The sequence below is a fragment of the Mesitornis unicolor genome, unplaced genomic scaffold (genome assembly GCF_000695765.1).
Source record: "Mesitornis unicolor isolate BGI_N332 unplaced genomic scaffold, ASM69576v1 scaffold22388, whole genome shotgun sequence".
NCBI classification, from domain to species: Eukaryota; Metazoa; Chordata; class Aves; order Mesitornithiformes; family Mesitornithidae; genus Mesitornis; species Mesitornis unicolor.
The window spans coordinates 5,269-32,892 of NW_010200081.1; the positions used below are offsets into that span (position 1 = coordinate 5,269).

The 27,624-nt window shown below is 41.9% G+C and overlaps 1 protein-coding gene across 1 annotated transcript in view; it reads left to right on the top strand.

The window, feature by feature from the left end:
• Window positions 1-10,863: 10,863 nt before the first annotated feature.
• CAPZB (capping protein (actin filament) muscle Z-line, beta) overlaps window positions 10,864-27,624 on the top strand; it is a gene marked incomplete at both ends in the record, with an annotated part of 38,208 nt that continues 21,447 nt past the window's right edge. The window contains 3 exons of the mRNA XM_010189638.1: window positions 10,864-10,953; window positions 21,887-22,008; window positions 27,239-27,352. Coding sequence (XP_010187940.1) covers window positions 10,864-10,953; window positions 21,887-22,008; window positions 27,239-27,352 — 326 coding nt within the window. The remainder of the gene's footprint in view (window positions 10,954-21,886; window positions 22,009-27,238; window positions 27,353-27,624) is intronic.

The following is a 27,624-nucleotide window of genomic DNA, read 5'->3' on the forward strand; positions in this document are numbered from 1 at the left end:
TGTATGCAAATTAAACCTTAGGAGTTGATATTTCATCAGCATAGCTTGTGTTGTTTTTCAGTGTAAGGTTGGCTTAGGAGTCCTGACTCTGAGTTTAAACCCATGAGACCTTACTTAAAGTGTTTGCAGCCGTGCCGCAGAGCGTGTCCTTGCTGGTGCAGTTTCCCCGTGTACGAAGAGGATGTCCTCCAGGTCTTTTTGTTACAGCAAGCGGAGCCGAGTTCTTGCTTGGTGCATTGACTTGGAATTTCAATCACATCCTTGTTGCAAAGTGGGAGGGTTACCAGCCTGGGTGAAAGCAGAACCCAAGATCTAACAATTTTAGCAGCATCAGCTAGACAAGACTGAAAACAGCGCTGAAGTAAGAGGATTTTGTGTGGAAGGAGAAAAGGGTTGAGACTGCACAGAAGACATAAGCTTAGTGGTTGCCTTAAGCCACCAACAATCAAAGCCATCATAAAGAAAATACTCTTTATTCTCTGTGGGAATTTTGTTTGCATTTCTTCAGGCGATACTTTCTATCTTTTCCATTAGACAAACTGCTGAGTTTGAAAGTGATGTCCTGTTACCTGCCTTCCCCAGTTATTTTTGCTTTGGTAAATATCAGGATTTAAAAAAAGCTTGCTGCTAGCAAAGGTGGTTGGCAGCTGGCTGATAGCCCGTGCTTGCAATCTGAGATGGGCTCAAGAAACAAGAGATGAGTCTTTTGGTGAGTTAATTCAAAGGAGGGAGAGGAGCCCATGAAATGGAGGAATGAGGTAAAATATCAGCTGCATTATGCCGACCGCAGCAGTTAATAGCTGTATTTATCCACAGAGTCCCATCGCTCTGCAAATTTAAGGGTCAGCACAGAGAGTCTTGGACGTAACGCTAAGAACAGGTGTGATCTTGGCTCAGTATTGACAGTGCCCCACCGGATGGTGAAATACAGTGTTCACAGAGCCGTTAGTACGGGCAGAGCCATTTCAGAGCTCGGAAAGGTGAAAACTGGCCAAACGGAATAAGTATTAACTTTGTATTAAATTGAAGGAGAAATCTGACATGGATTGAAACTGGCACGTGTGTGTTATATGGAGCACTGCTCCTGCACAAGCTGTCTCTACTACTTAGATTTATTAAAAGTTTTGCAGAACTTACATGTATTGTTGGATTGCACGCCGTCTGTCTGTGGTTTTCACTTGAGGGTAGGTCAGACACAGTCAGAAACAGCAAAGAAAGCATAAAGAGACTGGAAGAATAGCCAAGCCTGGGAATTGCAGCGTGGGGAGGAATTCTGGGAAGCATGAATATCTGGTTAGGTGGAGATGTGATATTCTTATGGCCTAAGTATAGGCAAACCATTAGTTTCTTAGTTTAAAACTGGAAATCCTTTGCACTGAAACCCTTGGACAAAATTGCAAACTTTGTAGTGTAGTCAGCGAGGGTACGTGTTGCTAGACACAAGCAAAAGGCATATTAACCTACTTTAGTGACCTTTTAGGCAATCAGAGAATGTTCAGGGATGAGGGCTAATTAGGTAACCTCTCAGTCTCCCCTCTCTGCCTTGCCAGGCATCCGATTACTTGCCAGAGTTATCTCGTGAATTTACAACCCCGGCTACTAGACTTCAGGACGCTGGAAAGTGCTGAGTTTGGATATTAAACCGAGCAACTGCGAGTGTGGCGGCAGCTTTCCTGGGGTGCCGGGGGCTCTAAGAACAGGCTGGCGTAAAGCATCCTGCACTGGATTGTTGATGTTGAATGTTTGTGTTAGTTACGGTTTCAGTAAGCGTCTCTCTGTTTGTTGTCACCTTGCTGACAGTATCTGACTCCCTGCTGCTATAACTGTGTGCACTTTCTCAAATGGTTTTGACGAACGTACCTTCTCCTGTGAAAAAAATCTAGGTTGCAGTTGACTGGAAGGAGAACCTGGATCTGTTGGGCCAGGGAAAAGTTGCCAAACTTGGCTGTTTGTGCAAGAAAAAAAAGTTTTCAGTTTGAATTGAACAGTTCCTCTTCTGACACTTCTGTGACCAGGCTCGTTCGACCATGAGACAAGCAGCACATAGAATAAAAGAGTGTTTTGAAAAGATCATCCAGCATCAACGGGATTAAAAGAGAGTATCATAAACCGTACGTTTTTTGAATGTTCAGGGTGACAAATGGCAGTGTGAAATCTCAAGAGATGTTGCATTTGTAGTAATTACGGTTTCAATTGAAGAAAAGAATAATTGACCCCTGTGAAAATTAAGCAGTCCATCTCCAGAGACTGATCTGGGCACTTCCTCAGTAATATCTGAATGGAAGGCAAGAAGGCAATGTGACTGTGAGAAACAGGCCAGCAGACGTAGGAACCAACACAGACCCGTTGTATTAGCTTACTTCCAAGGCTGAACTAACCTCGTTAGCCAGTTAGGTTTACAGAGAAAGAATGAAGTAATGAAGTGGGAGGATGGGTGCGAGAGAGTATGAATCAGTAATTTGGGATATGCATCTGCAGTGTTGAAGCTGAGAGCGGCACAGAAGGATCTTGCAGAGGAAATGGGAGTTTTTACGAAAGGGCTGACGAGGTCAGGAAGAAGATCCTGTGAACGATTTCCTGTTGCATGGGCTGCGAAAACTTTACTTGCCGCTTGGCAGCAATCCTTGGTTTGGTGTGAGCGAGCCGATGTGGGTAGCAAGGTGGTTGGGAGGTGGCTTCATAGCTTTTGGAAAGCGAGGTTCGCTTGCCTGCACACCACCGTAGTGTGTGCTGAAGTATTTGTGACCCTACAGAAAATGACTGCGGAATAGTGCTGAACTGAGTCACAAGGAAATACCGAGAGGCGTCTGAAGTGACTTGATGCATTAAGTAACGCTGACTGGTGACACGGGCAGTAAAGCAGCCTGGATGTTGGTCTCTTAGGGGTATGTGCATACTTGTGCCCGAGCCAACATCTGTTCTGATAGCAAAATCTATTAGGTGGATTTTACAGGCTTCCTTATGGAGTATTTGCAAAATCAGGACAAGTTCTCCTATCTCGGTGCTGTGTTCAGAGTTTTTTTCCATTTTATTTAGCTAAGCTTTCCTATCTGTACATTTATCTAACAAAGAAAATGTTATTTGGTGTTAAATCCAGACTTAAAATGGGAAAGAACCCCTGTCGTGCAGTAACATTAACCTAATTAAATCTCTTCATGTTAATTGGAATAGGTAGTCAGCTCTGCAGTCAACATCAGTGACTTTAATCCCCTTTATTAAAAGTTAGCGATGCTGTTGTGCAATCTGTGCAGCTTTTCTGTGTAGTTATTTTACTGCTGTCCCCGTTTTACTCTTTCATGTGGGGCTAACAGATTGCGTATTCACTTGATGCCGTGATTTATTGGGAAATGACTTTTTGCAAACTCCATGCTTCACAGGAATTCCTGGCACCAGATGAAAGCCGGTAAATTACATTGTTGTGATCAGTGACAAGTTTAATAAATAAAACATTGTTTCTATTACCCAGAAGACAAACACTGGTGCAGAAATCATTAGGGATAGTGGCAAAAGGTCAAGATGAAGATCCTGTTCCCAGAAAGCCTTGTCACGGATCCATCCTGCTCTTCTGTTTGTGCGTGGTGGCTCTGGTCGTTGGACAAGTGACCAAGACTTGCATTGGACTTGATATCAAGTAAAACTATAGACTAGTTAAATCAGTTTTGAAAGCAGATGCAACTGTTTACCATCTTGAAATACACTGTTGCTAGGAAGGAGGTGCCAAGCTAATGCTCATTTGTTTCACTGTGCACTGTACACCTCTGCAGATGTGCTAACAGGAACTGAAGTGCATCTAGTTGAGAACCAGCTGTAAGAAGTGCAAACTGGCTGCAGAACATGCTCCAGGAGATGCTGCATTCTCACTCCTACAGCAAATAGTGAATTGCAGTCAAATGGCCTTCACTGTACTTTCAGAGTTGGTTTTTTTTCCTCAATAGGTATAAAACTGCTTGGCAGATAGTTGTTCCATAAGATTGAGCTTCTTAATAAAGTAATGCAAGTGGCTCTGTTTTATTTAGAAACTAATGAATGGAAATGCCTTTGATGCACTGTAATTAATTTGATAATTCTGTCTAGAGTTGAATTAGGATGTTGGGTGATGTCCCATGAACAAGGCTTACTTAATTTGGAGATGAAGCGAAGTCCAACACAAAGTGTGACTGAAAGGGTGCTTGAAAGCATCTGCCTAAAGGTAAAGCGACAAACAAGGATTTGGCAAAACACTGATTGCAAGCATTGAGGTGCTCATGGAGCTTGAATGGAGGAGGAGATCTCTGTAGTAGCAGCTCCTAGAAGACCACTGCCACTCCTTTAATCTGTCTAGGACTTGCCATAGTTGTGCTGTAAGCCTGAAATGGTGAGAAGTATCCAATATCATCAGCATGCTGGTGGCAATGAAACTTAAGCTGCCTCATTTGCTCTCCTTCCCGTAGATTATTTTAGTTCCCCACATGAGGCTTTGGAGCAGCCATAGAAGTTACTCTTCTCCGCAGTCCCTCTTTAAAGAAGAGATCTGTCATGAGCACTTTTCTTTCCAAAGTTTGTGTGTAATAGATTTCTGGACCAGTGCAGAACAAGAGTGGCCAATGCTTCTGAGGTTTCGAGTGGCCCTCTGTTTTTAACCAGCATGCAGGTGTATTTGTCAGTGTGTTCAACACCCAGACCTGCATGTAGGAAACAAGCCATGAGACTGTTTTCAGTCACTAATTAGGGCTAGTACTGCTTTTACATGCCATGCTGAATGGCTTTAAAAGTTAGTGAAAGAAATAATGTTCTGCAGCAGAACTTCTCTGAGGATTCTCAAAAGCTGTGATGTGTCTTGTACAATTGCTCTGCAAGTAAGTACCCGTTACAGAGGAGCTGTGGGAGATCAAGTACAGCAACTGCTACCGAAATTTTTGGATCCTTCACCTCTCACTGTTATTTCAATCTTTAATCCTGCTCAGTTGTAGTTCGTGGCATGAGCACTCAGCAATTGGTCTGTCTGCTTGGTCTTGACCGCAGCAAATTGAGCTAAATGCGTTACTGAATGTACGACCTGGTCAAGTGTCTGAGATAATAAAAGCCCCTGGATCACATCCTAACCAGAGAAGACAAAACTAGAAGTAGTTCAGGAGAAGGAGGATGCAATCTGCATGAGGGTCAGGTTCTTTTAATAATCTTTGGCCTATTCCTTCATGACTATCCACAGCATAGTGTATCTTCAGGTTTTATTACGTTTGGTTGTTTAAGTCTGAAATACGCTATTGCTGCTTCTCCCACTGGTACACCTGGCTGTCAGGAGGCCGTGATTTATAAGTACATTACAAATGGTTTTAGATAGGATCTGCCAGATGAGGGTTAGTAGTCAAGGGAAAAATTATCTAGAAAAGCAGATTGCAAGGAATATGTGCAGCTGATGGAAATGTCATGAGTGCAGACCTTGCCTGGGATTCATGGATCGTGCAGAGTTATTCCCCTTCCCATCTACTATCCTAAAAAGTGAATGCTGACAGCCGAGAAGGGAATGCTACAACGTAACATACTACTGTATTTTTTTATTACACAGGGGTTACAATAATTCAACCCTTTGCTGAAGCTTCTAGTGGTAATGCTATCCTATTGTCTAATTTGAAAAGGGAGTAATTTGCCTTTTGAGCTCTGGAAGTTGGCAAGGATTAAAATGACAAGCAGGAGGGGAAGCTGTGTATCTGTTTCAATTAAAAAAATTTAGTGTTTTAGTACCAAAAAGCTGAAACATTAGTCAGACATTCCTGTTGGGAGAACTGACAGGAAATAATATGATTTACGATCTGGGATATGTCTGCAACATAAAAGGAAATAAAAAAAGAAAGCATTTGCTGGTTGTGTACTTCTGGCCCTGGATTAATTTAAAAAGATGTTTTGCTTGTAAACTGACCAGCAACTGAAGTGATCCGGTGCGTGATTGCTTCAAACAGCGTAAGTTGAGCAATGTTCTATTTTGGATGTCCCTTCAGGTTTTTATCGTATGTTCTGTTCTCTGAAAATTGAGATGCCAACTTGTCCTTTAAGTCCATGTAACTTTTCAGATGCCAGTCTTGGGCAAAACCCGTGCATGAAGCAGCTCAAAGACTTTTGTTTCATCTGTTATAACCCAGCTGCAGTCCTAACAACTGTGGTGTTTCAGGGCTGAGCATGGGCCAAATAACGCTCTTACTACATGTGTGTGGCTTTTTTTACCTTAATCCTAACTACTGAAGTAACTTTTAAGTCACCCAGTTCTTCTCAGCTGGTATCACAGATGGGAAAGGGAGTAGGTAGCACAATCATGCCTTGAGTAGAGGTGTTACATTTGCTGGTGGGAAAGATTTGGTGGCCCAAGTGGCTTGTTTCCCAGAAGGGGCTAAAATGGGGGTAAGCAACCGCTGCAGTAGCGCTGAGCCACCTCAGCTGGTTTCTCGTGGTTCAGGAGTTAGCTCGGAGTAGCATTTATATAGAAATACAATACAGAAGTGAAACCAGCCTGGTTTTCTTTTTGAAGAAACTGCCTAACTCTGTTTATGCCTGAGAGTAGCATAGTTAAGTGAGCGGGAGCTTTCAGAACAAAGCTGTGAAGAGCAGGGAATGAAATCCCCAGGTCTTTGTGATAAATAGAAGCAAATCCCTGCTGACTGTAAGGCCAGGAGCTTTAAACAAAATCTTTTACCTCCTTTCAGGTGGAATGGCTTAGCCTTTGAAATGGGTAGGGCTGCAGGTTTGTGTCAACCCTCTTGAAACCTGGAGTACAGTTTAAGTCTTAGGTAACCAGCAAAGGAGAGGTGTCAAAACTTGTGAATTAAGTGTGTCGATTTCTGCAAATGTATGTAGTGAAATGCATGGGTAAAAATTTTTAAAAAGAAGTGCAAATTACTTGTTGGTAGTAACTCACCGGATTGCTGGTGTGTATTGAAAAGAGAAAACAAGCATAGCTTCCGTCAAGCGTTACCGGTTCTGCCAGTGACACTGGTGTTTGAAAGGCTTTAGGTACATATCTTGGCTTATAGCAGCCTTGTTTACCAGGTGACAGTTCTGTGCAAAACATAATGCAAACATGGTGTGATTTATTGCCTTGGTCTGGCAGAGCACGTTTGGTGCCATGAGCTCTAACAGCTGCAGAAGTCGACTTGCTTGCAGGTTTGCGTAATCTTGGGTCTTGGCTCTTGTTACTTGCTGTTACCAGCATACAGTACCCTGGCAGGGGACCCTTAACGAATGCCAGCCACTGCTGAGCCCTGTCCCCCACATCCCTAAGAGCTGTGGGGGTTAGAGGATGTGATGAGTGGGAGTCAAAAGGAAGTTAAGTGTTTTGCCTGTTTGAATTTTTGCAGTTGCCATACCTATAGTGACTTCCTGGGATTTTTTATTTGTGTGTTCTGCGTTGAACAAGTGCCCATACTCGGACTTTGAACAATAGTGCTTACAGTGTGAATGGAATTAAAGTGTACAGCTGTGCCTCTGTGCAACTGCACGTTTCTACAACTATATATGTATTTTTTTGGGTATATTACTTGTTTTTATTTGAGTCTTAACACAGAGTGCCTCGATGACCAGAGACCTGTGGCAGTTCAGAGAGGGTTTCCCTTTTGGAAATAAGCTAAGTACAACAGAGAGATTGAAGAGAAGAGCAGATGCAGGCAAAGGAAGCTAAACAAACATAACTACTCCTATCGACATATTCATAACATTTTTCCATGTGGTAGTATCTTGGGAACACTATAGCAGATGCTTAAGTGGAGATTCTAGATAGCCAAACATCTTTAGAGGAAAGTTATTAAGGAGCTTTCATCTAAGCTAGTGTTTTTCAGTCTTTGAGATGCCTATGATCTCTAAATCCTTCAGTGACTTGAGCTGTAATAAAACTTCATTTAGAATTTCTATCTGAACTCCCTACTCCTCCACAGGAGCTCTGTGCTGGATGAAACAGAGGAATGGTGGCAAACGGCCTCCTATCAAGTAAACTCTAAGCTCATTAAGTCCTGCAACCTCAAAGAGCTTGGCTTCGAGAGCAGCCCAGGCTGGGAGACAGCCTGTCTAATCACCTGCTCGGGCAGCAGGGGTTTATAAGCCTCCATGTCCAAGGGCAAGAACTCTATAAAAATGTTTTGTCTGCAGGTCTGTTTAGAAACCGTGTCTTCAGTATGCAGTTCTACAAGGGAATTTAGCAAATAGAAGTTCAGAACGGGTGAAGTTCAGAGTGCAGAGAGGTTACGAGTGGTTTGGGGACCTTGAGTGTGATCCCTATCTCTTTGTATGCAAGCACCTACAGCTACTTTAGGTACTGCAGCTGAGGTCTGCAACCAAAGGATGTATTTCACCACAAACCTGGTTTTTAAAACCTCACTTCACCTCCAGTGAAAGAACCAGAAGCAAAAGGTATTGGTAGAATTACCTGTTCGGGTCTGAAATAAAACACACCAGATGTGTCCAGTACCACAAGGTACCACTTTGCTCTGCAGTCTGGGTGATTTGCATTGCCTTTTTGACTGGGCCAGTGTGGATTTAGGCTGGATTAAAGTGATCATATAACCACAGATTTAGGGACAGAAATACAGCAGAACCTGCTAATTTCAGTGCTTTTAAGAGATCTGTTGGCAAGCCATGTAACTATTTACATGCTGTGCAAGGCAACTGAAGAGTCCTGCTGCTCAGCCTTGCTTTTACCTCTTTGGCAGCAGAAAAAACATGTTTACTCCTAGTATGTGGTTGGATATTTTTTTTCCATTGCACACAGCCATGTGTGCCAGCTGTGTCTGAACCCCTTTAAGAATCTCTGTCTTAAACAGATTTTCTTATGTCTTCTTACGGTTGTTATTGAATATTTATTATGGTCACTCTTAAGTTTTTTTGGTTAACCCATAAAACACTGCAAATATAGATACGCCTTCATTCAATTCAAAATTATCGCGCTGTAAAACACTTAGTCTGGGGTTGTGGCTTTAGTGGTGGTTTTCAACGTCATCTTTCCCACTGTTAACCAATTCCAGCTGGCAGAGGAGGACGGAGCACTTCCGTAACCGTTCCCACGATCCCAAAGTGAGGAGCATGACCTTGTGACCGTGTGCCAGCTTTCCTTCCTTGACGTAAGAGATAGCGGGAGGTAAAGACAATACTCGGTGAGAAAGATCCCCTGCCTGAGCTTGGCTGCTGGAGCTGGCCAGGCGCAGGCCATCCAAATGGTATTTTTCTGTGGGGACTGAAAGGTCAGTAGCAAAAAGTGAGTTGTTTTCCCTTCCCCTGAACATCTAATGAGGATAAGTAAAAAGTTTTGAAAATCTTTAGCGCATGAATGTGGTGATACTCAGTTCAGTGATCGGTTTGGGGTTGCTTTCCAAGAGAAACAGCTTCACTCCGGACTCCTTTCAGCTAAGGATTTGCTTGTCACATTATCTGAGTATTTATGGGGGGTTTGTGTACATTACTTGAGTGCGTCCTCCTTCAATGACAGCAGGTGACTGTCATAAACTTCTGTTCTTGGTGTCACTGCTTTTCAGGCTGAAGGCTCAGATCTTCAGGAGATTTCTGCAGATACAGGGGAGTTGATGCCTAACTGTAGAGCTGGAATATCTTGCAAAGATTATGTCCCATAACCTGTAATGTATAAGAAATAAATATAAAATCTCCCCAGCCCAGACTGTCTGACTTGCTGGCTGTTAAATATTTACCTTTTGATAGTGAATGGGCAGTACCTTTTAAGAACAGCTTTCAGAATGGATGTCTGCTGAACTGAGAGCTCCCTCCTTTTCCTTAATTGCAGGAAACGTTGCTTCCTGTTTCTCCCTTATCTAGGGGCTAGTACTTGAATAACGTGATAATGTAACTGCTTTAGTTTTGAAGTGTTTCTTAAATAAAACTTCTGGAGCTTGGCAGAATAGAGGAGGGAGAAATTAAAGCTACGCTGGTTGTTTATGGGTGGCTAGAAATTGCAAAGAGAAAGGGGAGGGGAGGAAGCACCGAAAACAAACTGGCTACGCTTCAGCTGCCTGGTGACCTGCTGACCAAAGTCACTCCTGCAGGTTTTGGGTACTATTAGGCTTGCAGGAAAGTGTCTGTTTATATGTGTTGACTAGAGGGAGAGCTAAAGGTTATGTCAGGAACATGGTTCAGCTCATCGAGTGTCTGTGGTAATGTCTGTTGCACATCTTCTGACTCTGAAGTGAAGTTTTAAGGGGGTTTTTGTGTCAGAATTAGATGCGAGACTGCAATAAACCCTTCAGAGTATGTTGCTGTGATTTCTCAAAATAACTCAAGTCCCTGGTTGTCCAGATACACGCAGCTTTTGGTGTGTGTTTTGTAGCAAGAAGGAAATAATGGATTGTACTTTGTGTGTTTCATTCTGTTTTTTCTGATAAAGCTGAAGAAGGGAGCTCTGTGTTGGAACAGAATTTGTCTTGGATACTGGTTATCTCAAGCTGAATGGCACAGTACAAATGAGGAAGTGCTAGAACTGCTTTGGGAGAAGGAACTTTCAGTTCCTTTACCCAGATTATTTTTGAGGTAGCATGGAAAAACAGTGCACTAAACATTTACACAAATGTTGGCAACAATTTTTGGTGAGGTAAGGACTGGACTCCTTTTCATCAAGAGCACAGTGTTAAATCGGTGGCACAACAGCAGTTAAAGGTTCACTCTTAAATCCATAGTCTGGAACACTTTTTGCAATATCAAGTCAATAATCCGTGACCAAATGGTACTGAACTTTATTGAAATCTATTTGTATTAATACAAAACATGCAGCTGCGTAGAACTACAAACTGCATCTCTCGTATCAAGGAGTCGGCGAGCTCTGCGGTTCTTGGGCGAGTGTGAATGTGAATGTGATGCGTTACCTGTCCACGTTTTGACAGAGGGATTTTCTTGTTTCTACAGAGTGACCAGCAGCTGGATTGTGCCTTGGATTTGATGAGGCGTCTGCCTCCGCAGCAGATAGAGAAGAATCTCAGTGACCTCATTGACTTGGTGAGTGTTGGATGCTGTGACCAAGTAGCAGCTTAGTCCTGGGTGTGACTGAAGATCTGGTATGTAGGAACATTTTCTGAAGCATCTCAGAGGTGTGGCAATTTGTTTTCCTCCTTGTATTTTGGCAAGGTTGAAGAATACAGCAATTGCCCAAACAATGTCAGGAATCTACATGTTTATTTTGGGCAAGCCAGCAGCTACTCATGAGTATTCACCGACTTGCTTTTGGATGAAGAGTCATTAGCAGCTTTCTTGATGGAGTCATCACCAGTTTGGAGGCTGCTGTTTAGTAAAAAGTAATTTGGAACAGCTTATACAGGGTTGATGCACATTCCTGTGTGTGTTGTCTCCTGATAAACTCTCTGCCTGTAGTTTGACACAGGTGGGTGCAGTGGATGTGCTATGGGATGTGCTTTGGAGACATGACTGAGACAGAATATGTCAGAACACCGGGGTTCTGGAGAATGCCCAAATCTATTTATGCCATGTTGGGTATTTTGTAGTCCAGTGAGTATCAAAGAAAAAAATCCCTGGCCAACCATCTTGTGCCCGATACCTGTTTTCTACTTGTCCCTGTAACATTTGTTTTCCTTCTATAAACTGCTAGTGAAGAAAACTTAACTTCAGAAGGATGCATGTGCCCCTTACCAGTTGCATAGGGTTTAGTTGCACATCCTGTGATGCACAGTTGGGCTGTGATAGGCTAGCTAGTGTCAACTGTCCCTGAAAACAGTGTGTGTCACAGTTGCCTTGAGAATAGCTTTTAGTATTACTGAAATATGGGTTTAATCTATATACAGCCTAATATATGAGCAGCTGGGAAAGCTTGTTTCTATTGTTGAGTCAAAATATATGGCTTATTTCTGACCTGAACCTCTAAATTTTTGCAAGCAGGACACTGAGGCTGAAACAAGGCTGCTAGACCTTTGAATTAAGCCTTTCCTCTGATAGCAGCAGTTTGAACTAGTACCTCTAATTAAATTGTTTAAATTGTGTCTGAGCTGTTTGTCATCTTTGTGTGCAGAAGAGCAGATGCTTACCAGGTAAAAATTTGGTTAAGTGGTTCTGTCCCCAAGTGGTATTGAAGCTGGTGTTTGTGATTCTGGGAGGAGTCCCATGGTCAAAAAGCTGTGGCTGACTTAAATTTATCAAAGTCTATTTAAATGATACTGCTTTCAGTTACATAAGCCAAAGAACAGGTAAGAAGGCTCTATGGGTCAGGAAAGAAATTGTTCCCTCTGGGAAGGGATTATTTCTCTTCCTTGAAACCATTCAGTAATTGGCTACATCTGTGCCACCAAAACTCTTGGCAACCTAAAGCATCATTTTTGTGGCTGTTACCAGAGGTAGGACATGGAATAACCAAATCATTGATAGGATCTGGTGTGACACGGTTGCTTTTCTGATGAAATTTGAAGGACTGAACAGATATTGGGGTTTGAGCAGCTCCAAGAACCATTCAGAACAATGAGTTGTTTGGGGAGCTATGGTGAGCCTGACTGTATAATTAGTGTGAGGTTTTTTTAATGACTCAGAAAATTACTGGTTACCTCTAAATGTTGGAATTACTTTTGGATGGTGCTCATTAGTGCTCTACATGCTTTCCATCAGCAACACGCTCACTGGACTTCTTTTCATATTGAAAGTGTAACGTGAAACAGACCAGTTTGGATGACGCTTGTTAGGAGGGTTTGTGTGATTCCCACACCAGTCACTGCAGTCCCTTCTTTGGGGTGAAGATGAAATAATTTGTTAAATCCAGTATGATTTCTTCATTGTTGAGACATCTGTAGACCTCTTCTGCAGCCCACTCTCAGCCTGCTGTCTGTAAGACTGAAGTGTACCCTCCAGTTAGGCAAGAGCAGCGTATGCACTGCCACCTGTTCCAAAAACATCATAAGCCAGACTCAAGCAAATAGTTTTTTGACCTGTTTTTGGCAAGTTTCATCCAAACCTTTACAGCTGACGTTTTTGTTCTGTTTCCTGTACCATTACCAGACAATAACCTCCTTGAAGTAAAAGGTCAGACTCCAAACGCATGACGAGCATGAGCAGGTTCATTAAATTTGTGGCAGAATTACAAAAGATGGCACTCTGACTTCTGCTTCCTTTGTGCTTGGTTTCCTTGCTTCATTACACTGCTATGCTGGAGTAGATTTGAAGCAGAGGCCCACGTAATTTTTTTTTCCAGCGTGAAGCGTTTGTTATTACTTGAAGTCTGCTTGCAGCTCAGCTTTCCATAGCCTTTCCATAGGAGCTGATCCCCAGACTGATGAGCATAGCCACTGTTATGATGCTTGCTTAAGATCCATTGAAAGGAGATGAAGATGACTTAGAAGTGTCTTTGTATGTATTAATTTTCCAAAAACTAATGTAGTGAGAAACTGGCGTCCACTTCCGAGGCTTGTATTCCTGCTAGGAAGGATAAACGCACCGAGCCGCCTCCCTGAGGTCCCTCTTACTCTGACAAAGCCATGCTCTGCTGCTAATTTTTAATAAAGGAGCATCCTGGTAGCAATATGGGTATATGGAGTACGTTCAAGGCTGTACATTACTGCCCCCAAGTGTTGGGTTGACTGGAGAAAGGGTCCAAACTTGAACATGAAGTAAAAGGGTGGGTGGAAGAAGAGAATTTTTGGGTCACTGGCCCTCATCAGACCAGACACTTTTCATTCATTAGCAAAACAGTTTGTGGTTTGCCCTTTTACCACATCTGTTGTTGCATTTTTCAGACTGCTGAGCCTTCAATTAGAGTTCATTAGAGACCTTGTCAATCACAGGACTCCAGAAGCCCTGTCTGAAAGAAGCTGTGCCTGGTGCTGGTAATGTGCCTTGGCATGGAAAGCTCTGCTTGGAATTCAGTTTGTCATTATTTGTAAATAGACTACTCGGAGGCTGTTAAAATGTACAAGAAGACTTCTAAATCTCTACAAAAAGAGTTTAGGATAGGCACATACCTTTTTATGGACAACTAATTTAAATCATAGTAATTTTCCATGTAGCTACCTCTACGGGGGTAGCTGAAGCCTTGGAGCATCTACCTGTCAGCCAAGTCCAAACTGGAATGCAGTTCCCGTAAGAGGAGAGCTAAAGGTGATTGCACTGCTCTTACATGGACTTGTGAGGATACACCAAGTGGTAGAACTTATAACGTCGATACAGATTTTAGTTGTGTAGCAAATACTGTCTCACCTCCTTATTGCCAGAAGTTACTGCTCTTTCTTTACTGTGCTTCTCATCAAAGTCAGCTGTGAGTCGCATCTGTTCTCATCGCTTGCAGAAAGGAGAATATTAAGGGTATTCTCTGGATGGAAATGTTTCTCGGTGTCGGTTAAGAGTGAAATCTTGTTTTGGCTCATGGAAATCAGAATGCAGTGAAGTAAGGACACTGGTAGAGCTCATTTATACTTAAAGATCAGAACAACTTGAGACAATTGTCCTCCTGCTGCCTTTCTCCTAAGAGAAGTTGAGTTTTTGGGTTTTTTTTGCAAGACAGCCTCACTGACATCTTAGAGGGGTGCGTCTCTGGGAAAGATGGAAGTTGGATTTATTGTGCTCAGGGGCCACATGCAGCAAATAAGGGGTTTGTGACAGGGTTATCTTGATGGCTTTGACTTGAGTGTGGAAGTTGATGTGCTCCAATCTTGGTAAAAGTTAAGCACGTTCCTTTTGCAAGTATGAATTTTGGTCGAGTGTTTGATTTGGATGTTTGCCTTTGTGTATATAATATAAATTAGATGGAAAATCCAGCTGACTCAGAGAAATCAGATGGCTGGCGTAAAGTGGGGATGGAGAATCGTCCTTAAAAACTGGCTCACAAAATTGACAAGCAGAATTGCCAGGAGAGTGGGATTTGCTCACAGCCACAACTTTCTTCCTCTCTTTTCCCACTGAGACTGATTTTTCAAATACTATGCAACTTATTCTCCAAAGTGAAAGCTTTCTTGAAGTACAGAGTCAGTTATTGCTGCCATGGAAGAATTAAAGTTCTTTATAGATGTAGCAGTCAGTAACTTGACCGGTTATTTTTCAAGGCCCTGTTTGCAATTAAAGATCCAGGAGGTGATCATCTTTTGCTTTTTCATCACAGGAGAGCGCTTAAGTATTTTTAGTAAATGTGTTACTTTTTAGAAAGTCCCAGTGTGTTGAATTTAAAGATGTATGAACTTATGATTTTGAAATATTTGAACAATATTCAGGACCTTGCTTCATGTAGCTATTGTGCCTCCAGGCAAGTCTCAAATCTGCTTGCACGCCTTCAGAAACTGAAGATATATGAAGCTAGAGAATTTATCCCCAGGAAAACTGCACTGGTTGGGTTGCACAGACCATAAAGAACATGAGAATGTGGCTGGAGCTTTTTGTATGTTGAGTATGTTGAGCCTCAGCAGTATGCAGTGTTGAAGAGAAAGATAAAATAATTGAATGCAGATGGCCAGCTGAACCAGCGAGGGTGGAAGATGTTAAAAAAAAAACCAATCAGAGCCAATGAAAATGTAAAAATAGTGGAAGCAGCGTGCATTGACAGCCTCGTGGTCTCAAAGCTGAGTGTTTGACCTTCCTGAACTTCTGGACTTGTGTGATAGGCTCTAAGCCACCCGCAGCAGTCGGGTTTCTCATGCAGGGATTCTTGGCTAAAGAAAGGGGCGCTGGCTTGCTGAATTAATTTATGGTTGTTGAGAGCCAGTTTTCCATTTGGTGAGTGGCTGTAAGCAGGAGCTTTTCCAGCTAGAAAAAGATTACCTCTGGATATCTTGATGGTAATTGGAGATAGTAATTAATATCTGTAAATTGTTCATGTGATGCTTGGCTTTGAGCTAGCAACTCCACTTGCATGAGATTGTAACAGTGAATGTCACTTCTGGCTTCATATACAGTTACTCTTTTTCTTTTTAAGCCTAAACTGTGCCTTTTTTTTTCTTTCAGGCTCCTGCCACTGCACTGCTGGTGTTAGACATCTTTAAAATATCTGTTTAAATATCTTTCTAAAGCAGTGTGTGTGGGAGATCACTTGATGAGCTTGAATCCTAATTAGAAACCTATCTAACCTCTTTTAAAGATGGGGGGAGAGCGAGGCTATAGAAACATTGCTGGAGAGAGCACGCCTCTGCGTATCCCTTAACTGGTGCTGGGTATCTCCAACACCAGCTGGACTCTTGACACAAATAGCCAGGACTTCCCAAGATATTGATACGCTGCGATGGCTCTTGGGACTTGTGACTGGTAATGAGATACAGAAGCCTTCACCTGCAGGTCACTAGTCAAAGGCTAGGGCAGCCTGGCTGTGCCTGCCAGATGGCTAGCTTTTGTTTCGCAGTAAGCCTCAGAATGCCGAAGCTAGCAAAAGCCCCATTTTATCCAGCAAATCACAGGAAGAATGCCAAGGATCCTGTTTTATGAATGGCAGTCACCTCGCAGAGTTTTTGAAATGTAGTTCTTTGAGCTGCATTGAAGAATTCTGTGATTAATGTGACGTTTCTGCTATGAGATTGTTAACTAGATCTTGAATCTGCAATCCTGTTAACGTTTGCCTCTTTCCAGAAAAGCTGATTGGTTTTAATTTTGGTTTTGCTAATTCTTGCAGTGCTGGAATTCAGTGCGAATAGTTGAATAAAGCTGAGCCGTTTCCAATATCAATTACATCTGGTCTTGAAGACAAAAGTCCATTTAAGTGTCATTTAATAAACAAAGCTTGAAGAATGTGTGGCCCTTGGACATCTGATGGATCAAATTAAGATTTAGCAATGTGTGGATTTGTGGGAGTGACTTTACTAGCGGTTATAGGCCCGAGATGAGTGGAGCCAGGCTTCCCTCTTTAGTTTCCACAACATCCGTTAGGCTGTGTCTGTGTTCTGCAGGAACAGGAAATTCTGAGGCTGTGGAATGACTCAGAAAAATTATAATAATATTTTATTAGATGCTGGCCCAGAGGGGAGGAATCTGGGCTGTAGGAGGTTGTGTGCCAAAATGGTTATGTTGCAAAAGTGCTGGGTGAGTTACATGGGCTCCTCTTTGCGTTTGAGCAATTTCCCAAAGTGGTTTTGTCTGTAATGATCTAAATTGTCTGAAAAAACAAAATCGAGTCTTAAGAGTTCACATAGAGTCAAAATACTCACTTTCCTGTTTGGATGTGGCTTTTAATGAAAAACTGCTCTAGTCTTGTGAGTCATTTGTATTCAGATACCTGTGTGTTATAGACAAATTCAAAAGACAAATGAATCTGCCCGCCACCTTTGCTAACCTTGTACAGCTTGCTCCATCTCCCCTCTGATTCTTTAAGGAAAGAATGTTTCACCTTTAATTTTGCTGCATTTAGCATAGTTTTCCAGTGTGTAAGGTTCCTGTGGACGTCAGTACACACTGACCTCTAAATAAACATGGAAAAAGACTGTTTCCAGGCTCAGAACCTTGCACTAGCAATATTGCTGTTTCAGTTGTAAACATGATTCCTTTCAGGCAAGGCTGTAGAAGAAAACAACCACCTTGGTGTACTCAAGTCGAGTGGCTGGTAACCCAAAATATTAACGGTTCTGAATATGTGAGGTGCAGAATTTCTTGCAATTCAACCAGCACGATCAAAGCAAGGGTGGAGACTGCGTGTAGGATGTGGAGAGCTGAAATACCATTCTAATTTCCTCTTACCTTTTCTAGGTGCTTGTTTAATCATATTTTAAAAAATAATTCAAATCCTATTTTAAAGATTAATTAAATCATAGTTTAAAAAATAATTCACATCATATTTAAAAAAAAATAATTCAGAGACAATTATTTAGTTGCTAATAAGTTCCTTTACCAAAAAGTGAGTCCAGAAGGAATGATTATTAGGTTAGCTACTCCAAAAAGTGTACGGTTTCACCTTTGGCACAAGTGATTATTTGTCTTGATAGCAGAGCAGTTGACTTAATTAAAACACTGTCCACATACCTGGCTTGCTCAGATGGCGAATACTGTTACACGAGACAACAGAATCCTTGTTCAACACGCAGGAGAGGATGCTTAACTCACTTTTCATTCAGTTTTTCTTTCCTCTGTACTACACGTTCATTGTGTATCTCCTTGGAAAAAACAAGATCCCACAAATGCACGGTCTGTGCTTCTGAATGATGCTGCTGTTCGGGTCCAGGCTGAACAGCGAATCTGCACCCCCTGAGATTCCTCTCTTATTTTCCTTTCTAATTTCCATTGAGGGTGGTCTCGCTCCATGACTATACATACAACCACCATCATAGATGATTGAGTGCTTGTTTGTAGAAACATGGGTGCATTAGGGTCCAGAGTGTGCCGTGGACCAAATTAAATTAATGGTGGCCTCTAGCTAAAGATACAGGGTTAAGATTGTATTCTGCATTTGACCTTGCACTGCTTAGATTGGGAAAACTTGTATGAGAATCAAGATGGGAGCCCGGTCTTTGCTTACAGAACTATGCTCATTGCTTCAATGTTTTCATCGCAGTGACACTTATTTATAGTGCAGTGATGAATTGAACAAAACCACTGCTTTGGCATTTCAGTATTTGGCCTGGGGAGTGGGTTAATTCTTGAGTTTCTAAATTTAAGTCGATATTCCCTATATAATGACCGTTGGAGACACACTCGGGCACTTAAGTGCGTTTTGGCTTTTCAGTTACTGCAGAACAAGCGAATAAGAAAAGTTAACTGCAAATCCACTGTTTTGGACTGAAACTTGGAGGATTGGTGGGTCTTCTAAGCAGAGCTGTCCTTGCTGGGATCAAAAGATTTGGATGTTTTCTTGCTGAATATAAACTGAATTCTGCAGGAGTTTGAATGTGCACAAAAGTAGTTTAAATGCTGTAGGAAGGTTCAATACTTGACATGGAGAAGAACTTAAGGAAAGGTACCTGCATAGTGTAAAATAATTGCTCAGTGCTTAAATTGCAGCAGCTATTGCAGCCTGGACCTGAATTCAGAAGGAGTCAAATGATCTCATGAACGTGTAGCTGAAGTGTTTGAAACTGCAAATTACCTTGTTCGAATGACTGTGTTTGCCTTGTAAGCAGCTTCATGATGTAGAAGAGGAAGAGCAGTCCACATAAATCTTGTAAATTCGTTCTTAGAAACAAAGTATAGCAGCTGTTGAAAGTTGATGTAATAAATGATACAAAAATGATTCTCTTAGGGTAACTGTGCCGCACTTGGATGCTTTTCCGATAATTAGAATTACATGAGTAGTTCCATCAGCTGGAATAGCTGCTCTTTTTATAAACACTGTTGAAATTTTCTAATACATCTGAAGTAGACGAGTGGGTTTTCTTCCCTGTTTTATTCTGAGAGAAGGAGAAAAGAATATATTGCCTGAAGTCCTGTGGAGTGTCTGCACCAAAGAGACAACGGGCATATTGCATGCAATTACAATGGAGTATTATAATATAGTGTAGCAGTATATTCTAGTATGTGGTATAATGAGTTCACTGTTACGACCGTAAGAATAGACACAGCTCTTAGAAATTGGAAAAATGATCATGCTTGTGGTCTGTGTTACCAAATCATCCAGACATAAGCTTTGTTCACCATTACTACGTGGAAATTAGATAGATTGCCCCTTAAAAGCAATGTATTAAGGGTTCCTTCTAATCAATAAGAATGGTGCTCTCCCACAGAGCGGTACGAAAACACCATACTAAGCATGTGCTATTTTTAAAAGAAAGTTAAACTTAGAAGTTAGTTGTGTGGCTTCTTGTAAGGGTCTTAAATTCAGCTGGTTATTAGGAGCTTTTCTGCCGGGGAATTGACTCTGCCTTGAGTTTGGGGTTGCTTTTGAAAGTGCTTTGTATGTATGTTTGAGTTTGAAGGACTGTACAGCGACACCTCTCGCGCTCTCTTGTGACACAGGGCTTTTCCCAAAGAAATTCAACAGAAACCGAGTCTGGGAGAAGCGCCACTTTTCTCCAAATTGTGTTTTCATTGCTGTTACTCATTCCGAGCCCACGTCAGAGCGAGGAGCCCGCTCCTAGACGCTTATCTCTGTGCTGATGGGCAGCTGGCCAGGGAGCAGCCGAGCAGGATGAGTATATTCAGGTGGTCACTCTTAGGAGCAACACGGAGCGTAGCTCTTCATGATGAAGTGCTTTGGATCTTGTTGTGCGTGCATCCGAAATTAAAGCAGTCATCTCAAGTTGCTCTCTGCCTGAAGAGTCAGCCTAAAATTAATAGCTAATGGAGAAGAGAAGGAAGAGACAAAGTGGAACCAGATGGGCTCATGAACACCGATACGTCATTTCACTTGACTTGGGCCACGACACCGCTGATTTCTATCAGCCCTGTGGAGTATGTAGGGTTGTCTGGTTTCAGAAAAAGTCAAGATTTTCCTAAAAGCTGCTTGCTTCCTGTCTGCTTTTATTTACTCAGTGACTGCATAATGGTTTCGAGGTTGCTTCAGCCAGGCCTCAAGTATCAGATGATGAACAGCAATGAGAATCATCTAGCTTTACCTAGACACTGCTCTTCAGTCATCACATTACAGTGTACATAGACCAAAGCAAAAAACCTCAAACTAACGTTTCAGCTTTTTCAGCACTGTCGGTAACTTTACCAAGCATTTCTTCTATTTCTGTGTGTTTATGGGGTGATTGTGTGAGTTCAGGTGTTGCATCTCTTGCTAGCCAAATCTTATTTTGTCCTTTGGCTTTTTGGGTTTTGTAGTCTTTTGTGGTCACATTGTTTTATATTTGTCCCTGCTTATCTTGACTCAGTATCTTTTTTTCCTTCCTTGCTCCCTCCCCTTTTTGTTTCTTATGAGTTATGAATTCACCACTTCATGATTAATTTCACCCTTTTGTCTTCATGTTCTCAATCAGGTTTTCATCTCCACAATGCAGAATGAAATGCAGAAGAGATTTCACATTGGTTCTTTGTTTTCTCTTTTGTATTAGCATGTTGTCACCAATATATTCAAGAACTCACCAATTGTCCTATACCCTGTTGTGGTCCCAACTTTCTGTTGGGAAAGGGCATTTTGCTTTAGTCCCTTTCCCTTGCAGGGAAATCTGGAAGCTTTTCCAAGGGAAACACAGGATACACTAATTGGTTAATAATAGCTCCTGGAATTATTTGTTAATTATCCCTCAGGTGGATTGGGGCACGCTGCTGCATGTGCTCTAAAGTCCGTATGGGGGAGATGGAGTTCCTGGAGGAAGCTGCCAGCAGGGCCAAAACCTGCAGTATAGGAATATTGCTATGGATAACAGGGCAGCCGTCAGCTCCAGAACAAGAGGCCATGGGATGGGATTTGCTTGATTTGCTTGTGCTTGAGTTCACTCGAGCTTCAGGCTGCAAGATGTCATCTCATCTCTCTGCAGTGCATCAAAGCCTCTCTGCCACGTTAAAAGCAGATCCCGTGTTCTTTGTCCACGTGAAGCGCAGGGAGACATCTGGGGTTATGCATCCATTAAAAGCTACCTGTGTAGGAGATGTATTTGGTTTTATATGTGCACACACACAGACACAGGCATATTTTTATTAGCCAACATGGTAATGTTTGGCCAGCTGCCTGGAAACTGTTCTAAACTCTGCCCGAAGTGGGAGCTTGTGAAAAATACGCTCTAGTGTATGGATGGCGTATTCTTTTAGCAGCTCCCTCGTTTCCACTCCATTATAAATATTTACCTTTATTCACCAGTCCTCGACAATCACTTTACTGGCCATCTTTGGCAAGAAGCTAACATGGAGAATGTATATATTTAAGTGTACTGGACCACACTAGTGGTTAGGTAATTAAATCTGAAATTATTGGAGGTGGGAGATTGGGAGGATTGTGTTGTAACTGAAGTGCAGCTTGCTTTTTTTTTTTTCAGGGTTTCTGGCTTTGGGACAAAGGTGGGCTATTAATAACAAAATCTGTTTGTAGGGATGTTGGTCTCTTTTAACCTTAATGTGTTACCTTCTGCTTCCCTGTTTTATTTCTCCAAACCATCAGGTCCCAAGCCTCTGTGAAGATCTCCTCTCCTCTGTTGATCAGCCATTGAAGATTGCGCGAGATAAGGTGGTAGGAAAAGATTATCTATTGTGTGACTACAACAGAGATGGAGACTCGTATAGGTGAGTGCATATCCAAACTAACTGATCTACGTTGTAAATGAGAACTGCTTACAAGTATTGCAGCCCCTTCGCCTCCTTAGCCAAAAAAATAAATTTATTGATATTAAATTCTTCTCAATGATGAAGTTGGGGCTGTCTGAGATCATCCTCATCTCTTGAGTAAGAAATTGGCTGTGGGAGTCATTCTTAGTGTTTCCCTGTAATGAAGAAGGTCATGACCGTCTTCATCTCCAGACCACTGGAGAGTGCTTCAGTTTCAGGTAATGTGGTTGTGTGGCTGATATTCTGATGACCTTTGCAAGGCAAACTCCCACTCTCTGTCTCTGGATCAAGATGTGTTTTATCCTAGAAACCACAGTATTTCTACATATTCTCTCTACTGTGACTTGCAGTCATTCATTGAAGCTTTAAATGTTTTGTTGTTACCTTGGAAAAGGGTTGACTAATGCATTCCATTTAGGCTTTTTGTAGTATAGATAGTCTCTAAGATATATGTATCTCTATATATATCTTAAAGAATTAACACCCATTGGATCTCTAGATGAAATGGCTGTGATGGCCTTGGTATGAAATTAAACCAGCTCTTGTTGCAAGGTTGTAAAATCTTTGGAATGGATAACAACAGAAAAGAGGTGATGCAAGCGGTCGGTCTGAACAAACTCATCTTCTCTTTGTCCAAACCCGGGTGACTTGCCAGCTGGGAAAGGCTCTTTTACTCATGTTTTGCAAGGGATTGAGTCTGACTTTGGGCATGCAATGCCATTAGTTCTCTATGAAAATCTTGGCCCAAGTTTTTAGCAAAGAAAAGGAATCCCTCTCTACCAAAATAGCTGATTTATTCTGAGGACTGTAGACAAAAGAATGAAAATATTTAAACAGTTTAAGCTGTATGTAATTATAATATAATGAATTTTGAAGTAGAAAGAGCTGTAATACTGAAATGGTACAATGAGTTTTCAGTATTTTGGCTGCCACTTTGAACGCAGTCTCTCTTAATGTTTTCACTCTGTACCTTGCCATTAGGATGATTACAGTTGAGCGACTGTAATTGCTCAACTATTTGCTGAGTGATTGGTTTTTTTTTCCTTTTTTGCTTTGCCTACCTTTTCTTAATGGCTATAGCAACAGTGGCATAGTTCCAAATATTTAATTAAGAATCACGAAGCTCATAGCCCAGAAACCCTTGTGAATATTGCATCACCTAGCTTTTTATCCTTTTCTCTTAAAGAAGGGTGCTAGGCTGTGAAGTAATGACCACCATTCATCTTCTGTCCTGAGTTAACAGCTCAGCCATTCTGCTGCTTCTGGTTATGATTATAAGGGTTACATCTCTGGCTTTCCTTGCAGCTTCAGTGTAATAGGCTACTTTTTCAGTGCTAACGATTGGAACTGATCTACAGTAAAAATTCAGCTTTGCTTTGTGCAGATTTGGAGTAGTGTTTTACATTCATCTGGCCAGAATGTTTCAAGAATTGTGTTTCAAAGTGGAATTCCATATTTTAACAATTTTCTTTGGCTCAGGCCATCACTGCAGAAGCACGTAAGCTTGTAAAGGATTCTAGATTAATTGGTTTCAATCGCTTTGAGTTGCAGGAATGGGACTTATCTAAGCGGAAAGCTTATCTGTAGATGATTTACACAAAGAACATGCTGAGATCCATTTTGCCCTAGAAGTAGGAGGAGGAGACTGATAATGGATGCAGAGTTTGACAGTGCATCTGGATTGTGGCTGAGTGTAAAGCTTAATGAGTTTTTAAAAATAATACCTATTGCAGTGGGCCAAGAAGGTCTGTGAGGGGAAGTGTGCACTCGTGTTCTTTAGGGTACTAGTCCAATACTGAAAGCTTCTTCAACCTTCTACCAAAGAGTCCAGTGCCTTTTTAAAGCATTTGTGAAGTAAGCTTGTATGTCTGAGTTGGTCAAATCTACATTAGCAGCTAAATGTGTTTAATCAGTTCTAAATTAGTAGCTAGAACAGAGTATTATAGCATCTGCCCTCCACAAGATGTACTCTCGCGGCTGCATCCTCTCTGGAAGATGGAAGAGAAGGGAACAAGTCCTGTATTTCTCATGGGACTTTCAAGAGATGCTTTCTCACACGTTTCTTGCAGTCCCCTTGCATCCTATTTAGGCTGTTGACACGAGCATCCATCACCAGAGGCACAGAAAACTTGAGAAGCCACTTGTTAAACAGCACTGTGGCATGCTGCAGTAACTAATAACACTTGCTCCCCTCCTCACCCCTCCGTGTTTAATTAATGCATGTGGCAGCGCCTTCTTTAAGGTTGGTTTTGAGCTTGCCTCTGAAATTTGCTCAATCACTTTCTTGCTGAGAAGACATTCAGATAGTTACAAGGAAGCAGGAGGACTTATGGTTTTTAACCGGCTTTGAAATTTTCAGGACTCATTAGGTAATGGGGTTTCAGGAAGGCTGTTTCATTTGTTCATATAGAATAGGCGTAATGGATTAATTGCTGGCATTAAAGAATGCTGTTCTTCAAGGCTTTTGATTCAAGTTTTCTGGATTGAAGTGATTCTTCCTTCTGGAATTGATTGGTCTCAGCTCTGTTTTGTGAAGGAAATTCTTTCCTTCAGCACAAAGCAAAAGCCTTTGAAAACCAAGCGACACTAACATGCGCATGTGTTAATCCCATTCTGTGCCTGTGTTCAGACACTGTTATTCATACCTCATAAAACCTGAAGTTGTTACTGGGAAGTGGCTCTTACACTAATTTAATCAATTAGGCCAAAACCTAGGTGGAGTTCACTATGCTTTTAAAAGCTTTTGATATTTTTCACAAGGATTTTTCAGAACCATGCGCTCGATTACAGGTCCCAAGAAATACTACTCCCTGCCTGCAACGTGCTCCATCCCCAATTACTGCACACTTCAGACTAAACATCAGCTTTCTCCTTATTGGAGTGGTTGCTAATTGCATTTCTTTTAATACTAATCCAAGGATTTCAAAGCATTCTGTGGGCAACTGAGCCTCATGCTACTTTGGCAGGAAAGGTGGAGCCTAGGTACTCAGACTTTCTCACTGGGAATCGAGTTTTATAGGTTTTATTCTTGAGTAGCTTTACAGTTTGACTGGGAATCAGCTTTGACAAAACGCTGCTGTGGGATGTGTGGCCATTCAGGTGATAACTGCACCAGTTTCTTGGGGCAGCACGTGGGGAAATGGATATCCAAATTGCTTGGACCATCACAGTTTAGACAGGCTTGATTTTTCTTCATGTTGAGCATGGTTAAGACCAGAAGGTAGATTTTTGGAGTCTCTCTCGGATCTTCATAAATAGATAATTTTCAGTTTTGTCATATCGTTGCACTGCTGCCTGTGGGAGCAGCTTTTTGTGCACGTAGCCTCGCAGGCACTTCTGTCAGTGCTCCTCTAATAACAGAAGTTTATGGGGAATAGCAGACAGCAGTGGAATCCACGTTGCGAAGGCAGAGCTTTTATTAATTTATTTTTTTTAATACATAAGACTTCAAGGACCCTGACTTTGTCCATGCATTTCCACTCTAAGTATGTTTGATCGCTTTATTAAATGGAATCCTTATGGGGAATTTGGTGCCAACAATGCTGAAACCTGTTAGCTGAAAGAAAAAACATTCTCTTAGGGAAATTAGAGGTCTGACTTTTGAAATTTAAGTGCTTGTCCATCTGTCTTTCTTCAAATAGCCTCCGTTTAAGCTTTTAAATGTGTTGTGAGTACTCTTCCACAGAAAAAAGGAAAAAAAATACAGGGTTGTGTTCTGAGGTTTTTTTAGGTGAAGTCGCTGCTGGCTCCAACTGTAATGGGTTGAAAATGCCACAGTCTGCTCGCTGGAAGAATCTGTGTTACTAGGCTTCCCTCAAATCCCATTCCTGCAGCCTGCAAAAGGATCTAATGTTTATAATTAAAGTATCTTGATCGTGCCTTCTGCGTGGGTTCTTTGCTCACCGATCCCCTCGTACGCGATGGGAGAAGCAGCGTGTTGTGAATTTACAGAAAACAGCGGAACTTTCTTTGAATCTGCCTTTTAAAAATCAGGAGAGAAAGAAAAAGTAAGCGCATCCTAACGAATGCTGCTGGTAGCACATAACACCAGTGGGGATTTTGGTGTGAATTTCTTCCAGATTTCAGGGAGTCATTAGGTAAAAGAGCACTACAGTAGCTGTCGACTTTTCTCCAAAGCAACTGAGTTTTAAGCAGCTGTTTTAAAATGAGAACCGCCACCTGCAAACCATTGCTCCAGGTGGATGTGGCATAATGATTTAGCTTTTCCGGGTGTCTCACCTTTTGAGTCAGATGAGGGAGGGAGGAGTGAAGTGTTGGGAAAGCGCGGTTCTTTGAGAAAGCCTGTTCTTTGTGCTTTGCATTAAACAGATGTCCAAAGTAGGTGCCTTTCTGAGAAATGAAGAACAAATGGCTACTGAGGAAAATGCCCTTACGTATGGACTGCATTAAGACCTAGTGTTAGTAGGCTGGAATATTTTGAAAAGTGAGTAGGTAAAGGGTAGAGGTACCTTTCTTTAAACTAGCAGTGATATATGTAGGTTGGTTGCTCACAGGGGAAATGAAAAGAAGAATGCAGGTTTACAGAACGGGAATTATAAAAGTCCCAAGCAGATGGGCAAAGGGTTCCATTAATCTTTTAATACCAAATCTTTCATTAAGAGCACAAAATCTCTTCCACACCTGCAGAAAGCATAGTAAAACCTGTAGCTTTACAAACCCTGTTAAATCCTTCAAACCGTTCAGATGTTTTCCTAATGTTACGCTATAAGTAGAGTTTGTTTCAAGGCAAAATAATGGAGGAGAATTTGGACCGTAATTGTATACAGCAGTGTTTGGCTCAAATACCATCAGATCACAAATAAAGTACATAATCTATTTGTATTTGCACAAAAATACTTTTAAATATCTAATGTGCAACAGCTGAGGCCTCATTTTTGAATATTTAAGAAAGAACAGATTCAAACCCAAGCGTGATTATTTACATAGCAGAAACCTGAAGACAGGGAGCATTCCCCAGGTACCCTGTAAACTTTGAGAAGTCAGAGTCGCCTTTTTGTCGGTGTTTGAAATGGCTGTTGAGGGTGAAATTCTTACAGAGTCACAGGCTCTCAGTACCTTGTGGGTTTTTGGAAGTTCAGTGTCTGTGAATCGGACCAGACTCCCTGATCTCAAACCTTTCAGAATCTGTCTCGGTTCTCTAACTCTCTTTTCCTTGTCTCTTTGGCAGATCACCATGGAGTAACAAATACGATCCTCCCCTGGAAGACGGTGCCATGCCATCTGCTCGCCTGCGCAAGCTGGAGGTGGAAGCCAACAATGCCTTTGACCAGTACAGAGACTTGTATGTCAGTTCTACCATACAGAGCCCTCTGCTTTCTTTGTTTCCTTCAGCAGGCTTGCAGTACACAAAAATGAGTCTAAAATTTGCTCGCTAGCCGCTTCTGGGAGCGGCGTACCAATGTATAGCAGAGGAAGAAGGGTAGGCAGCCGCTGGTCTGCCACTGGGAAGCGTATCCGCTGTGATTTCACAATATCAAAACATGATCAAATTTGTCAGCTGATGCTAAGGCAAATGCTGAGGTGCTTTCCTGCCTCCCTCCCCACTTTAAGAGA